The sequence below is a fragment of the Urtica dioica genome, chromosome 6 (assembly GCF_054948205.1).
Source record: "Urtica dioica subsp. dioica isolate 48M chromosome 6, U.dioica_male_clone48M_v1_H2, whole genome shotgun sequence".
In the NCBI taxonomy this organism is placed as follows: domain Eukaryota; kingdom Viridiplantae; phylum Streptophyta; class Magnoliopsida; order Rosales; family Urticaceae; genus Urtica; species Urtica dioica.
In genome coordinates this window covers 16,987,382-17,005,074 of record NC_142761.1, presented here as the reverse complement: position 1 = coordinate 17,005,074, position 17,693 = coordinate 16,987,382, and the positions used below count along the sequence as shown (strand labels likewise).

The following is a 17,693-nucleotide window of genomic DNA, read 5'->3' as shown; positions in this document are numbered from 1 at the left end:
CGGGATTCGAATGGTTCCGGAGCCTAAGACTGGGGAGCATCTCGTCCTTCCGGGCCTTGCGAGAGGCCTTCCTTGCTCGTTTCGCCACTCTCGTGGCACAAAAAAAGTCAAAACCTACCTCCTGTCTATCCGGCAGGGGAGAGACGAGACCTTGAGGCAGTATCTAGCTCGCTTCACCGAAGAATCCCACAAGGTTGAAGGGTTTGACGACAAGGACGCCGTCACGGCGATCACAGAGGGAGCTTGCACAAGCGACTTCCTCAAGTCTATTGTTGGAAAGGTCCATCGGGACATGGCGGAGCTGATGTCAAGAGCCCGCACCTACATGGGGATCGAGGACTACCTCGACGGCCGGAAGTTTGGAGGGCAGAGCGGTCGCCGTCGCGACGATCAAGACGGAGATCATCCTGACCCTCGAAAGAGGAGGAACAAGGGAGGCCAGGCCCCTAACGATCGCTCCCTCCCTGGGCCAAGACCCTCACATGTCGATAGCTTCCGGAAGTTTTCGGCGTTCACCCCCCCTAAACACTCCGCAAGAGCGGATCCTAGCTCTACACCGCGACAAGCTAGGAAGCCCAGCTCCTCTCACGAAGGATCCCGCGAAGCGGGATCAAAGTAAATTATGTGAATACCATCAAGACTATGGGCACCTGACGTCCGAATGTTACCAGCTCAAACGTCAGATCGAAGCCCTCATTCAAGACGGGAAACTGAAGGAATACGTCCTTAGAACAATCGGAACGGCCGCGGCAAACGGAGAACGCCCGCGGCAAGAAAGGAAAGGTCCGGCGACAGTTACCGTCACAGATCGGACGGCGAACCAAGAACCGTAGAGCTCGCAAATGCACGTCGTGGGCTCGATCATGGGCGGCCCGGAGTTCAGGGACTCGAGCACACAAAGGAAGAAGTACGTGCGAGAAGTCTCCCATGGGAAGATAGTGCACTACATCAACCATACGTACGAGGCTCCCCCTCCGACCCCATTCGAGTCCATGTTCTTCACCAACCGGGAGGCGGTGCGAGTTATCCACCCGCATAATGACGCGATAGTCGTCTCGGCCCCGGTCACCAACAATCTCGTCCGAAGAATCCTGATCGACAACGGCAGCTCTGCCGACATCATCTTCAAATCGACTTTGGACAGGATGAAGCTGACCGGACTGAGACCGACCCCAATCTCGACCCCACTCTTCGGCTTCTCCGGGGAGAGGGTCATGACGGAGGGCACCATAGACCTCCTGGTGACCTTCGGGACACCTGGGGGGATCGAGGTCACCCACGTCATGTCATTCCTGGTTGTGGACCAGCCATCGTCTTACAACATCATCATAGGCCGCTCGACTCTCAACCGGTTGAAAGCCATAACTTCCACCTACCACCTAATGATGAAATTTCCAACCGAGAAGGGGATCGCCATAATGTTGGGAGACCAATCAATGGCAAGGATGTGCTACATCCAAGGTGTAGATGGAAAGGGGAAGGGGAAGATGGTGAGCACCATCTTCCAACTCGAAGATAAATTCCCATGCAAGATCGAGGAAGGAGGCACCTTCGGAGAATTGGATCAAAGGGACGACGTCGAGCGTCGAAAGGTGGAGACACCGGATGACCTCGTTCCCGTCGTGCTGGATGACGCCAAACCGGATCAAGTAATCAAGATAGGCGCCCAGCTCCCGTCCGAGATCCGACTCCAACTCGCCGCCTTCCTCTGCGAGTTCAAAGACGTCTTCGCGTGGACACACGCCGATATGTCGGTGATCGACCCCGAGATAATGGTCCACCGCCTCAATGACGACAAGAGGGTGACCGAGCACGTCCAACCGAGACGGGCATTCAGCGGAGAAAGGTACCAGGCCATTGGTGAAGAAGTCGACAAACTTCTCGCCGCCGACTTCATTAGGGAGGCGGAGTACCCCAAGTGGCTGTCCAATGTCGTTATGGTAAAGAAGCCGAAAGAGAAGTGGCGGATGTGTATCGATTACAAAGACCTCAACAAGGCTTGCCCGATAGATAGCTTCCCCCTCCCAAGAATTGAGCAACTCGTTATGTGACGGCGGGCCATGAACTGCTAAGCTTCATGGATGCCTATTCGGGCTATAATCAGATCCGCATGCACTAGCCAGATCAGATCAAGACCACCTTTGTTACGAACCGCGAACTCTATTGCTACAAGGTCATGCCCTTTGGCCTAAAAAACGCGGGTGCGACATATCAAAGGCTGGTAAACCGAATGTTCGCTAACCAGATTGGCAAGACAATGGAGGTCTACGTGGACGACATGTTAGTGAAAAGCCTCAAAGCCCACGACCACATCCGAGACCTCAAGGAGATGTTCGCAATCCTGCGGCGCTACAAGATGAAGCTCAATCCCAACAAGTGCGCTTTCGGGGTTGAGTCCGAAAAATTCCTAGGCTACATGGTGAGCCGCCGCGGGATCGAAGCTAATCCCGAGAAGATCAAGGCGATCTTGGAAATTAGATTGTCGTAAAAAGTCAAAGACGTACAGAGTTTGACGGGAAGGATCGCCGCCTTAACGCGATTCATTTCCAAGACAACCGACATGTGCCAGCCATATTTTTAAATCATTGAAAAAGACCGACTTTGTGGCCAAGCCCTCGCCAACTTTGTGGCCGAATTCACCAACGCGCCCTCAACAGACAAGGACAACGAAGACAACGAGAGCAAGGAAGACAAGGAGAACGACCACAATGGGTCGTCGAAGAAGAGGACCATTGACCCGATAGGGCCGGTCTAGGACTTACACGTAGATGGCGCATCGAACACACCTGGGGGACTGGCACCGGCGTCGTGCTCACAAATCCCGATAGGGAAAAACTGAGATACGCCCTGCGATTTGAGTTCAAGGCCTCCAACAACGAGGCAGAGTACGAGGCTCTGATCGTTGGCTTGGAGTTGGCAAACAAGCTATGAGTCCAAAACTTGCGCATCCACTGTGAATCAGAAAAATCTGGAGGCCCTGTCATGGTTCGAGATAGTCCAGGTTCCCTGAGAGGCGAACATTGACGCCGACGCCCTGGCGCGCCTTGCGTCAGGGATAGACGAAGAGGGTGAGGGTAGCATCTCGATAGAAGTACTAACTCGACCCTACGTCTCGAGAAGCGACGTAGGGGTGGTCGACGAAACTCCGCCCCCTCATGGATGACGCCACTCGTGGAGTACCTCAAGCGAGGAGTCGTCCCTGAAGACAAGGAAGAGGCTAGAAATTTGAGAAGCTTAGCGCCGAAATACACGATGAGGGAGGAAAACCTATTCAAAAGAGGAAACTCTATGCCCCTTCTCCGATGCTTGACCGAGGTCGTGGCGAAGAAAGCGCTCCGCGAGGTGCACTAAGGGGTGTGCGGAAACCACGCCGCCGGACAGTCTTTGGCCCTGAAGCTGCTAAGGCTCGGGTACTTTTGGCCTACCTTGAAAAAGGACTCCCACGAGTGGGCCAAAAGATGCGACAAACGCCAAAGGGTTGCCCACATCTCGCGCCAAGCGCCGGCCCCACTGTGCCCGATCGTCGTACCTCGACCCTTCGCAAAATGGGGGATCGACCTCATTCGTGAGCTGCCTATGGCCCCAAGACAATACAAGCACGCGATCATGGCTATCGATTACTTCACAAAATGGGTAGAGGCTGAACCGCTAGCAAAGATCACGGAGGCGAACACGACTAACTTCATCTGGAAGAACATTATCTGTCGCTTCGGAATCCCCACATCGATCGTGACCGACAACGGAAAACAATTCGATAATGCACGCGTCCAGGACATATGCGAACAGTTGGGCATTAGCAAGACTTTCTCCTCTCCCCGTCATCCTCACCCCAACGATCAAGTCGAGGCCGTCAACAAGAAAATCAAGGAAAACTTAAAGAAGAAGCTGGAAGAGAGAAAGGGGGCGTGGGGCGAGGAACTCCCCATGGTCCTCTGGGCGTACCGGACTACCGCGCGAAACGCAACCGGCGAAACCCCTTTCGCATTAGCATTCGGCATCGAGACCGTGGTACCCGTCGAGACCAAGCTGCCAACCTTTCGCATCGAAGAGTTCGAAGAAGCCGCCAACAACAAAGCAATAAGGCTCAAGCTGGACCTCATACACGAGAGGAGGGCGGACGCACTCACTCGCCTCGCCGCACAGAAGAGGGAGGTCGAAAAGTACTACAATTCGAAGTTCAAGCTACGGAAGTTCGCCGACGGGAGCCTCGTCCTCAGAAGGGTGTTCCAAAACACCAAGGTGCAGGGAGCGGGAGTCCTGGGTCTCACCTAGGAAGGCTCGTATCGTGTGCGCCGAGCCATCCATGGTGGTACATACGAGCTCGAGAACCTGGAAGGACTCGTGTTCACTCATCCATGGAACGCCGAACACCTGCGACAATACTACCAATAGAAGCCCGCTCCCGATTTCCTTATGTTTGGTTGTTTTCATTTTATTTCCGGTTTTAGTGAAAGACAATTTCAAATTTAAATAAGGCCAATGGCCTAGGAATGTAATTTTTGTTTATTTCAATATAGTAATGGGATTGCATTTCGCCCCAAAAAACAATTGTCATACGCTGTTATAATTTCTAGTCTCCTCTACGAGTACACAAGAAACTCGGGGGGCTAACAGGTAACAGGTATACATTTTTCGTGCGACGATCCCGCACGTCTCCACGCTTCACGCGCCGAAAGGTAGCGAGACATCAACGGGTCGGATCGGCGCACCAGACCGCTAACCTTACACATCTTTCGCACGACGCTCTCGCACGATTACACGCCTCGCACGCCGAAAGGTAGCGAGCATCAACGGATCGCTTCCGCGCACCGAACCGTTGATCCTGGCAGTCAAAATCCAAAACGTGATACACGTACCGACAGGTATCACACTCGCTAGGAACTACGCTCGCCTCAAGCCCGTCCTGGCACACAACACGCACGCCGACAAGTAGAATACATGCCAGAAGATGGGCGCGACCGCCGTTCAGCTCGCACGCGTCGATAGGCAGCGAGTCACGAATGAACGGCGAAGACTCGCACCCGCCCGACGAAACTGGTCTAGCCAGCATCCGCGAAAAACCTCGCCGCTAAGTGTGGCACTAAGCCGTGCAAACCAGTTACGCTAGATATAGTAAACCGGGAGTCATAAGACAGGCACTAATCGGATTGCGCGAATCGATTACGGTAAGCATAGTAAATCGGGAAAATAAGACGCATGGTAAATGGAAAAAGCTTTAACGAAAACAAGCAGTGTTGCGGAAACAACCCAACGGAAAGAAAAGGAAATACGACAAATATCCAAGAAAAGAAAATACGATGAATATCTGAAAGGAAAACAAGATAAGCGATAAACAAATGCGCGGGAAATCTAAACAAAACCCACTACTCGGAACCAAAGTCGATCTGCTCCACATCGGTCTCGGGCAAAGGGACGCCCGACCCGTCAGTGGCCTCTCCATCGAGCGGGCAGTTCATCGATTGAGCAGCCTCTGTGGGAACCTGAGGACGCGGGTCATCCACCTGTGGCAGATCATCCAAAGGAGGAAACATGTCATCGAAGAAGGAAAAGGTGGTCCCGCGAGACGTGTTCTCCTTCGCGGTCGCATCTCGAACCCGTACGGCCGCCGCGTAACGAGCCTCTTCCAAGGCAATGTCCCAGTCGTCCTCTAGATCCGCCTTAGATCGCACGGCATCATCCTTCTCTTCGATAAGGGTCTGCATCTCCACTAGCAGAGAATCCTTCTCCCTATCCGCCTTGACGCGAGAGATCTTGCTCGCCGATAGTCGAACATGGACGATCTTCAGCTCCTCGTCTCGGCCTGAGAGCGCTGCTTGAAGCTTCCTCGTCTCCCCCAGGAAGGTGTCGGCCGCTTGCTCTGCCTTCTCCCGAGATGCCTGTTCAGCCATTCGCAATAATCTCTCGGCGGCCAACTCTGCGCCTAGACGAGACACCTCCTCGCGGGACCGCTTTGATTCCTCCTCGAGTGCTTGGGATTCCTGGATAGTCCGAACCCCTGCTAGAGCGGAGGCATGATCGGCCGTTGCGCTCTCCATGTCCGTCTTCATGATTTGCATCCGCCGCAACAAATCCCGGAGGATGCGATCACCTCGCTCCTGGCGCGCAAGCATCTGCAAAAAAGTGTGGCGCACACACAATTAAGATGAGTATCATAGCTATGCACACGTCAAGTAGTAGATCGTACCTTCCGGGCATCGCTGATCCCATTCTGGAAGTACTCGATGTCGCTCATCGTCAGGAGACCCTTAATGTCTTGCAGGGGGGCTTCAAGAATTCCCCGGGAACACTGGCCCCTCAACTCCATCGCCTCCGCTAGGAGCATTGAGTCCATGCCGTCTGGCGCCGCTGATGTATGAGCACGCTTATGGCTGGAAGGCGAGCTGAGAGAGACTGATGACAACGGCCGCTTGTTCGAAGAGATAGCCTAGTTCCTTGCCGGTACTGGAGATCCCCCGCAACGAGCCTCAACTCGAGAGCGAGCCGTGGCTACGGCTTCGACAGTAGGTTGCGCCCTCGGCACCCGCGCATGCGAACAATCCCGAACCATGGTATCTGTCACAAAGACGTCAATCGGTTAGAACATAACAGTAACGCATAAATGATAGAAAGCCATGATAGCGTAAAACACATGTATGGTTAGTACCCCCCGCTTCGGGGAGGGGAGTAGACGAACCTCCGGCCTCGGACTCGGGGTCCTCCGCGACCTCCGCGCCAAGGACAGAACGTCGAAGAGCTTCACCGCCAGGTACGAACCACCTGGTCGTCGCCATTAAGTCCGGAGACTCAAACAGCGACCCTTGCCGCCTCGAGTCTAGGATTGCCTTGATCACGGTCACGAGTTCGGAGTCCTCGGCGTCGACAATGGGCGAAAAGTCGGGTGCGGGTCCGAACGCGAGGGGCGCCGCCCCGAAGGCGGATTCAGACACCCACACCCAAGGGTATCGATGCTCCGAGGTGACCTTGGTGATGATGGAGATACGCTTCCGAGGGGTCGCTAGATAAAAACCCGGTTTCCCCGGGACTCCACGAACGACCATGAGATCCTGAATGTCGTCTGCGGTAACAGCCCTCCTTTTCGCTTGATAGAGCATCATGTGGCATGCCGTGACCACCCGGTAGAAAGATGGAGACATCTGGGATGCGTGCACTCCCAATCGGACCAGCAATTCTTGGATTACCGGCTGAAAGGGCAACCGTAGCCCTCCGCGAAGACTCGCCTCGTGAATGGCGGCATACCCCTTCCGTGGGCGGGTCGGGAGATCGTCAGGCAACGGTCACAAAATCGATATCGATGCTGGATGTCGAAGCGTTTCCTCAGGCCCAAGAAGCTGGCAAGCGAGAGCGAGCTAGAGATATCAACACCCGAGCAGTCCAGGTCGCCCCGGATCGCGGATCCCTCGACCGGGAAGGCCAAGGCTCGCGACTCCTCCCGTGCGGTCGAAGTGATTGTGGCGGTCGACAAGGTGTGGCAACTCGACGACTCGCCCGAGCCCTCAGCGTTGGGAGCGGTCCACGGCCCAAGAGGTTCCTCGCGGTGATTGCCCGAGTGGGCCGGCCGATTCCTTGCGCGCGTGCCCGGCCCGGCAAGGTCCTCCTCCTGCGTACCAAGCCCGGCAGCGGGCCCGTCACGTGCGCCCAGCCCCGGGGCGGGCGGGCTGTCCTCGCCAAAGCCCGGCCCATTTGGGCCCCCCTCGCGCTCGCTGGGTAGTGGGCCGGTCGGGCTCCCCCCTTGGTTGGCAACCGGCCCGGTCACTTGGCCCAACACGCCTTGGGTAGGGTTCCACCTGCCTAGGCCCGGCCCAGTGTACGCTAGGGTTTGCAGGGGACTTGGACCGGCCGCCACCTTGCACCTGGCGCTGGCCGGCCGGCGCTCCTCGCCCCCGACGCCGGCGCCCTCACCGACAGCATCGCCCGCCTCCGGCACGCGCGCCCTCAGGCATCGCCGGGCCCATGACTCCCAAGCCTTCATCGCCGCCGCCCACCTGCCAAACAGCCCCACCCGAGCGGGTGGGGTCCCTCCAAGCGCCGGGATCGGCCCCGGCGTCGCCGCCCAGGGCCGGCGCGCCATCTGCAGCGCCCAACTCACCGGGCGCGCACTCCCCCCAAGGTGTGCGCCCCGCCAGCACCGCCTGGAAGCAGCCAAACACCCCCGCCCAAGTGGTCGGGGTCTTCCACGACTCCAGGACCGGCCCCAGCACCGTCGCCCAAGGCCGGCGCGCCGTCTCCGGTGTCCTCCCGACCAGGCGTGACGCTCCCTGGCTCGCGTGCCTCTCTGGTGCCTCCCGCGTGTGGCCAAACAGCCCCTCCTGGTCGAGGGAAATCTCCTTTGGTGGCCCCTCCAGCCCAGACGATGCCGCCTAGGGCCGGCGCGTCTTCGTCCAGGCCCGCCTCATCGAGCACACCTCCACCCGAGCCGCGCGCATCGCTGGCGCCCCCTGGGCTCGGCCAATAGCCCTCGCCCGGCTGGGAGGGGTCTCCCCCGACGCCAGCAGCGGCTTTCGCAGCGCCGCCCATGACCAACGCGCCTCCCCCAGCTCCGGCCTCGCCGGAGGCGGCCTCCCCCGCGCTGGGCGACTCACCGGCATCCTCCTGGGTGGCCCGGCGCGCACGACGTCCACGGTGCGCCCATCGACCAGGCCGATCCCACGCTGGTCGGCCCAGATCTCCTCGGCACCCGGCGCGTCTAGGCTGGTGTCCCCATGGCAGCACGGGCCGTCTCCGGCGCGTGCTCCTTTTCCTTGCCAACCAGCCATGCTTCGATCGAGGGAAAGTCGTCCCCAACCATCTCTACCACGTTATTTCTAGAAGAGAACGAATGTGGTGCGTTGTAGGTGACCGCGGGAGATGAAAATTGAGCCCAAAAACTATCCCTAGGGCCTGCCTCGGCCAATGGCCGACTCAAGCTATCCTCGGCCATTGGCCGGCCCAAGGGCCAGCCTCGGCCAATGGCCGGCCCAAGATACCTTCGTCCATTGGCCGGCCCAAGGGCCTACCTCGGCCAATGGCCAACTCCAAGCTATCCCCGGCCATTGGCCGGCCTAAGGGCCAGCCTCGGCTAATGGCCGGCCGAAGATACCTTCGGCCATTGGCCGGCCCAAGGGCCTGCCTCGGCCAATGGCCGACTCCAAGCTATCCCCGGCCATTGGCCGGCCCAAGGGCCAGCCTCGGCCAATGGCCGAGCCAAAGGTGTCCACTCGGCCAAGGGGTTGCTCAAAACGCCTCTTGGTCACCTATAAATACAGAGGTCTATACTCTGCCAAAGGTAATCCGAATTTGAGTACTGAAACGCTGCTGAACTTATAACTCACTCGTTTCTCTCAAGTCTCGGCTCTCTAAACACCTAACCTCTTTTACCCACCTCAATCCTACTAATGTTGAGCGTCGGAGAGGTAAACAGAGGCACCCCCTCTGTTTCCCCTGTGTAGTTCACGCTTTCTTTCTCACTTTTCAGGTGTTGGGACGAGACAGGCATCATCAACAGCTAAGGGAAGACTTGGGATACCAAGTCCGACATGCTCGAGCGAAAGCGAGATCACTTGGTCTGGCCTTGGGTCTAACAGCTTTTGGCTCCTAAATAGTTGTCTGAGAACGAGCGAAAACAAAATGCAATTAATAGATTTTTGTACAAAAGTTTTTAATGGTCGTAGATTTGATTATCTCAAATCGCTTACCCCGCCAATTTTCCCCGAGTCACGCATGCACGTAATATAACTTACCCGCACCGAAACCAGAACGAAGAGACCAAAATTTGCTGGAAGTCATCCATATTGAACATGTTTGAAGCTTATATGACTTGTCCCTGAAAATTGTTTTTGGTTTTCTTGTACCGCTGCACGAATCTGGGATCGCAAATTACGTGTTTTGTTCTTGTATGCGATCTAAGAATATTGATCGTCTTGGTGACATCCAAACGGCAACAAACAACGAGACGCTAAACTCTTTTTCGATGGCCCCACTCCATTTGAAAGCGATTTTAGTGGCAATTATCAGTCAAAATCAACGATATATAGAACCTTATTTCTAATAAAAATAAAATTTCCTATCTATGATTGGTTTTCCCTATGCATGTAGACTTCCCATAATACAATTTCAGTATCATCATGAAGATTAGCTTATAACTTTTACGGTGTTACTTAACACACAGTTTAGTTAGTAATTTCACGCCACTTCTAAAGTGGTTCAATTCGTACATTATAAGTTTTACGTTCAATATTGAAATAGTGGAACAGGCTTAGGTAAGAGCATATCAAATTTGAACAAATAGAACTAACTGTCAATAAAGTTGGATTAAATTAGTATTAAGATGAACGTTAGATGCGAATGACATGATCAGTATCTGCTTCAACTTGGCCGTAGCGTCTTGGCCTACGGCAAATGAGTACAACTAGTTACTGGAACTCATCGATGTATTAAAATATATGTAACGTATATATTTATATGCGAATTGTAACGTTGACATTTAGTACAAATTGCTTTGAAACCGTACACAACGACTTGCTTAAATTAGTGTTAAATATGAAACACGCACCACGCATGCGATTGTGAACACGCAACACACGCATGTTTGTAGAAATATCTGCTTTGAATAATATCTGATATACCCACTATATATATATATATATATATATATATATATATATATATTGAGACCTTTCAAATGTTGAAATTATAAAGTACTCAATATTTCAAGATTTTAAACAAAATAGTGAATTTATCTCTAAATATCTAATTTAGATGAGGCATTCTCCTGCATGAAGGCCGATCCCCGAATACTAATTTGTATTTATTATTTGAAGTTTAAAAAAATTATTTTGGATTTGAGTTAAAATATTCCATGTAATCAATTTATACACGGTATATGAATATATTTGAAAATTTTACTATAACTCTAGTATATTTTACTAAATAGTAATTTTAATTTTCTAAAAAAAAAGTGAAAGAAAATATGATTTTGACTAATAAAAAAATTTCTTCCATATTTTTTTTGCAGCAATTATTCTCAATTAATAATAATAAATTGAAAATCTTTAACTGTTTTAGCAAACTTAAATTTTATGTTACTTGTAATGTTATAATAAACCCCGTGATATAATCTACATTGTATATGTGATAGAGAAAGAGAGAGAGAGGGAGGAAGAGAAAACAAGATTTGAAACAACAATCGTGTAGGATAAATGTTTCCCCAAAAAAAATCTAGGTGCATGTTTGTATCGAAGGAAGTTCACCGATACTAAAGGAATTTGTAGTCTGTTATTTTGGGACCAAACCAAGATAATTTTTTTGTATTTTTACCTTTCTTTAAATTTTATTGTTCATAGTTAGTGTTTAATCTGTTTCTTGCGTCTGAAGGTGTTTAGATGTATGAAAACTTAAGACAAGATCATGATATTTTTATAGCATATGTTTGCAATTGCATGTATGTGTAGTATGTATGAATTGTCCTAAGTATATAATTGTATATGCATATGCATGGACGAAGCTATAAGCTATGTAGTGTCCAAGGGGGGCCTGACTTTTTAAAAAATATATTTTCGCCCCATAACTCATTGTAAAAAATAATTAATTATAAATTAAAGTCCCCAAACATATTTTAACAAATAATTATTTCCCATAACTTATTTTTTAAAATAATTACAGCTTATAACCTCGATAATAATTTTATAATCGATTTAGTTAATCGGATAACTAAAATAGTTATCTAACAAATTTATGTCTAGCCCCCCTAAAAAAAATTATAACTTTGTCCTTTTGCGTTTGTGTGCTGCATATTTAACACTTATAATAAATTAGGGGTGTGAACAGTCCGGTCCGGTCTAAATCAGTCAAAAAATCAAACCGGACCGGTCTAAACGATTTTAAAAAAACTTAAATCGGATCGGACCAAATAAAAAAAACACGAACTAGACCAAACTGGTTAAAACGGTTCGGTCCGGTTATACCATTTCAAACCGTTTGAGACCCTCTGGACCGGACCATTTTAGACCGTTCTAAACTGAACCGTTTTAGTTTGACTTTTTTATTTATATTTTTCTTAAATAGTAATCGGTCGAGTCAACTTTTGGACCGTTCTAGACACACATATATATATTTTAAATACTAACCGATTTGGTTCGATCTAGACCGCGGTTTAAACTTTTAGACCGGACCGAACCGTTTAAATGTACAAATCAGACTGGACTGGATCGGACCTGATCTGTGAAATTTTAAACCGTTTAAAATCGGACCGTTGGTCTAAGAACCAGTGATCTGGTCAGGTTTACAATTTTACTGATTTTTTTTTTCTGCGTCGTCCTACAATAAATCAATAAATGAAGTAACTCGATGGTTATGCAAAACAAATTAAAAAAGAAATAATTTGTAGCTCAGCAATTTCTTTCAACGAAATTTGTACGATTTTCAATGTTACGATTGGCAAATAAGCTTTATATATATATATATATATATATATATATATATATATATATATATATGTATATATGTATAATATATATATATACATATATATATATATGTATATATGTATAATATATATATATACATATATATATATATATATGTATATATGTATAATATATATATATACATATATATATATGTATATATGTATAATATATATGTATTATGCATCAATGAGTTCCACTAACAACTTGAACATGTTTTCCGTAGTTCACGACGTTACGAGCAAATTGTACATATTATACACTCATTCAAATTATTAATGTATACTTCTTTCCGTAGCTATTTAGTTCTATTAGTTTAAGTTTGGATATGCTAAATCAAAATTAAAGATGCTATTACCTAAGCCGGGCCCAATATTTCTATATTGAAAGTTAAAACTTTTAAGATGCTTTTCTGATCACATATAAAATGTTATAGGAATTGTACTTGCAGAAGGAAGAGTTCTTTTTTTTTTTCCATACAGCCGTTTACCATTTGTTTTGTGAGTTTTTTCATAAATCATCATTCCGTCAAATATTTAACAAAAATTAAGGGTACAATCGTATTTTTAATTTGTTTTTGTTCTTTTTAATATTATATTAAATTAAAAAAAATTCCCCAATTTGACATGTTCTTCCTCGTCATTTTCGTTAAAATTATCGACCGTGCTTCCATTTCTGTTGGACGACCCATGAAATCCACCGACCAGTTTTTTAATTTTTAAATTCGGTATGTGTTCAAAAAAAATCTCCAGCCTCTCGCTTGGGTGATTATTGGGGGACAAAAATTGAGTATTTAGATCAGATTGTAGCGTGGATTGTCAAACTTTCATGGCAGTTCCAACAATCGTTCTAATGGAGAACCTGTCGAGCACGGTGGTTTCTACACTGAAACCCTGCCATATTAATGCCCATGGTTCCCACGACTTCGATTTCACCTCCCGATCCTCGTCCTAGCCGTTGACGGCCTCAACCTCGAACTCGAAGCCAATCGACAGAGGCCTCTCGTGCCTATTATCATCGCTCGTAGTGGCGAGACGCGCGTCTCTGTCGTTTTCCTCGACGTCGTGCTCGTCGAGTTTTGCCGGCCGAAGCGGAGAACAAGATGAAGAACAGACTCGCTGGAGTGACTAATTACCGAGCCAAGTCGACCCGGTTCGCGAAGACGAGTCGGCTGTTGATGTGTGGGGCCTAATCAATTGCCGAGCTGACAGGCTGAAGACCTTTCGACGATGATTCGCGGATCGGCCTTGCCTATCTATTTGCCCTAGTGTTCCAGTATAAATACCCTATGCGCTGATTGTGTGTGTAGAGCGCAAGAGAGTTGTAAACACATTTTCTTCGAAATTTGGGTTTAGTGAGAAACTGCAACCGCAAAGTGGATGTAGACTTTGCATTGAAAGTGAACCACTATAAATCTCTGTGTGTGTGTGTGTGTGTGTGTGTGTGCGCGCGCGTGTGTTATTTTTTCTTTGCGTATTATTCATTTTTTGGTTTTAGGTCGGATTTAGGGATCAAATCCTAACATCGGCGACTCAGCTGACTCGTTCTCTTGTCTTGGAAATTCAGCTCTCTAATTCGCCGAGATGGGACAAGCTCTTCGAGGAGGGATGCCTGACTTGTCCAAGCCGGGTTTAGGCTTAGATCGGGTCGGAAAGAAAGAGAAGAGGAGAGCGGAAAAAAAGGGCTCGGATACACGAAAATAAAGAATATTTTTGTGGACGATGATCTCGAACTCATGCACGGTGTTGAGGGGGGTTCGAAGATTGATGATGTGTACACATAGCGAATAAACACAAACACGAAGAGGAAGAAGAAGACAGGGGCAATAACAAAAAGTGGTTCTTTATTGAATTTTTGTTGTTCCTTTTTATTAATCAAATTTATTAATAATTTTGTTTAAATATAAATATATATTAAAGGGTATTAAAGGGTATTAATTATTAGAATAGTGTATTAAAGGGTCTACTAGTAAATTTAATTTCAAACTCATTTATAGAGTGACTTGAGACGTGTCAATTCTGTTAAAAAAATAGACATACTGGGAAAATTTGTAAGAGAAATTTTTTTTTTCGAAGTAAACGGTTGTAAGAAAACCAAAATAAAGTAGAAGTTGTTACATGTGTTATAGTTTATGGAGAAAAATTGAAATTTATCATTTCTTTAAAGAAGAAATATCATATTACTCTTTCGCCGTCTAACCCAAAAGAGTTATATATTTTTTTCTACTTTAAAAAACGTATTTGAGTTTTTCAAAAAAAATATAAATGCATTTTTATAATTTTGCTATCTAATTTTGTTTTGGTTTGCTTCCAATATTATTATTTTCAATTCACAATTATATATTTTTTTTATTGTAATGATAAAGGCTCGAGGTGCGTATTATATTATTAGACCATCAGCAATGCATATGTATAATGAAGATGGAAATAGAGATAGAATGCAATGCATCTTCAAATATATATCCATTCTTCATTTATGGAGATGAATGTAATAGTTTATCTCCAAATATAGAGATGCACTATTCCATCTCTATATTTACCAAAAAAATTTAAAAATTATATTATTAACCCAAAATTTAATTTATAACTACAATTTAATACTTATATGTATTATGCATTTATTTGTAAATTAGTGTATTCTAGAATTATTAATTAAAAAACAACACATACTTGAAAAAAGAAAATGAAATTACTACAATGGAAATCACAATATTTTACATAGACAATTGAAAAAAACATTAAGACAAATCAGACACAAAGATGCACATTTTGTCCTACTTAATGCACTAATAGACCATTTGTGGGAGAGATATTCAAATTCTTAAGTCTATATTTATGTATTTGTTAATCAATTAATATCTTGTGGTGTGTTTTATTTATTTTATTAATGTAATGCATTTACTTATGTTATGGTGTGTTTTTATTTTATTTTATTATGAGATGTAATATTTTAATTTATGTACTCTATTTTCAATTAATATATTGTCATATTTGTGCAATTATGAATAATTTTTTTTTTAATTTTCGGATAGATTATTAATAATATCTATGTATTTGGATTAATATGAACAAAATTTATGGTGTTGGTAAAATTTGTAATATATAAAAACAATAATGGGTTAAAACTCAATTATAAAAAATTATAGTGGGAAATGATATACTTAGAAAATTCTTTGAAGAAGATGTCAAATAAAGATGGAATATAGATAAAAAAAAAATATTGTTCACTGATGTAAATATATAAAATAAAGATAAAAAATAGAGATCGAGCGTGGATGGTCTTACACCTTTAAAGTAGCGTTTTTACTTTTCCCCCTATATCAATTAATTAGTGGATTTTTGTTATTTATTATTCTGGTGGTCAATGTCATATTTTTTCTGTATAAAAAAATATCTATGTAAATCAATGGTTTATGAAAACGTAACAGAATAGAGAGAGAAACTAGATCGGAGACGATGAGATTTCAAGCAACTGATTTTGACTGATTTGTTATTGCTTGATTGTGAGGATTTATACACGTATACAAGATGAATGATAAATTACAAGTGTGCCACTGCTAGACGTAACTGCTGTCCTACGTGGCATCCACTTGGCTAACTGACTAACTACCAGCTGAGCTGGTTTTGATTCGCTACAAACTAAACACAGTAGTTGCGTGTTGCCTAAGTTACATCAATAGCCCCTCTCAATTCGGACTCCGGTGGGGACAAAGAGGCATCAGCAAGGTGTAGTTTGTCGCGTAGAAAGCTGTGCTGATGAATCGAGAGAGCTTTGGTGAATACATCAGCCATCTGTTCTTCACTGCTCACAAACCGCACATCTAGTTCCTTGGCGAGCACGCGATCTCGTACATAGTGAATATCAATCTCTATGTGCTTGGTGCGTTGGTGATACACCGGGTTGGAGGCAAGAAGATTCGCACTGATGTTGTCACACCAAATGACAGGTGGCTTCTCTACTGGGAGCAGAAGCTCAGTTAAGAGGGATTCAAACCACGCAACGTCTGTAGCAGTAGCAGCGAGTGACCTGTATTCAGCCTCAGTACTTGATCGAGCAACCACCTGTTGCTTACGTGCACTCCAATTTAGGAGATTATTTCCAAGGAATAGGCAGTGGCCACTTGTGGAACGACGACTGTCCAGATCACCCGCCCAGTCAGCGTCACTAAAACAGCTGATGTTGAATCGTGTGACCGGTGTGAAGGTCAGGCCAAGAGTCACAGTACCACGAAGATATCGTAGAAGACGTTTGCACGCTGACCAGTGCACAACACTTGGAGCTTGAAGATACTGACTGAGCTTGTTGACAGTGAAGGCTATATCTGGACGAGTGCTTGTGAGGTATTGCAAGGCGCCAATTGTACTCCGATATAAGGTAGGGTTTTCAAATGGAGGGTTGTCTGTGATGTGGAGTTTGGTGTTTTGACACATGGGGGTTGGACTTGGTTTTGCGTGGATCATGTTGGTTTTGACGAGTAGGTCAAGAGTATACCTGCGTTGGGTTAGGTACATGGCTGAGGGTGTTCTGTGAGCTTCAAAACCTAGAAAGTAGTTAACATCTCCTAGTGTTTTGAGGGCAAATTTCCGGTTGAGATCATAGATGAGTTGAGTTATGTGGGCTGAGTCATCTCCGGTGATGAGGATGTCCTCAACGTAGATGATTAGGAGTAGAATTTTGCCTGCAGACTTTCTGTAGAATAGGGAATTATCTGACTTTGAGTTGACGAAGTTCCACTGGTGGAGAGCAGCTCGGAGACTTTCAAACCAGGCGCGATGTGCTTGCTTTAGGCCATATAGAGCTCTCTTGAGCTTGCAGACATGTGTTGGTTTCGTGGGGTCTTCAAAGCCATCGGGTTGCTTCATGTACACGGTTACTTTGAGGACACCGTTGAGAAAAGCATTGTTGATGTCAATCTGTTGTATTTGCCAGCCATATGTAATGGCTAGTGTAAGTATCACTCGAACTGTTGGCGCTTTTACAACAGGACTGAAAGTTTCAAAAAAATCCACACCAGCCGTTTGCTGAAACCCCTTGGCCACCAACCTGGCCTTCAGTCGATCGAGAGTGCCATCAGCTTTTCTTTTGATCCTGTAGACCGACTTGTTAGCCACCACATTCATGTTCTCTTGAGCTGGAACCAGGTCCCACGTGTCATTAGCATGTGATGCCTTTTGCTCCACCTGCATAGAATCAGTCCATCTAGAATCTAGAAGAGCCTCATTGACAGTAAATGGTTCTCTCAATAATTCTAAC

The 17,693-nt window shown here is 46.8% G+C and overlaps 1 protein-coding gene across 1 annotated transcript; it reads left to right on the top strand.

The window, feature by feature from the left end:
* Positions 1-1,445: 1,445 nt before the first annotated feature.
* LOC149393454 (uncharacterized) lies at positions 1,446-4,618 on the top strand. Its single transcript, XM_089618035.1, has 3 exons — positions 1,446-1,592; positions 3,694-4,160; positions 4,615-4,618. Exons 1-3 carry the CDS (start codon positions 1,446-1,448, stop codon positions 4,616-4,618), a joined length of 618 nt encoding a protein of 205 aa, XP_089474161.1.
* The last annotated feature ends 13,075 nt before the right edge of the window (positions 4,619-17,693 follow it).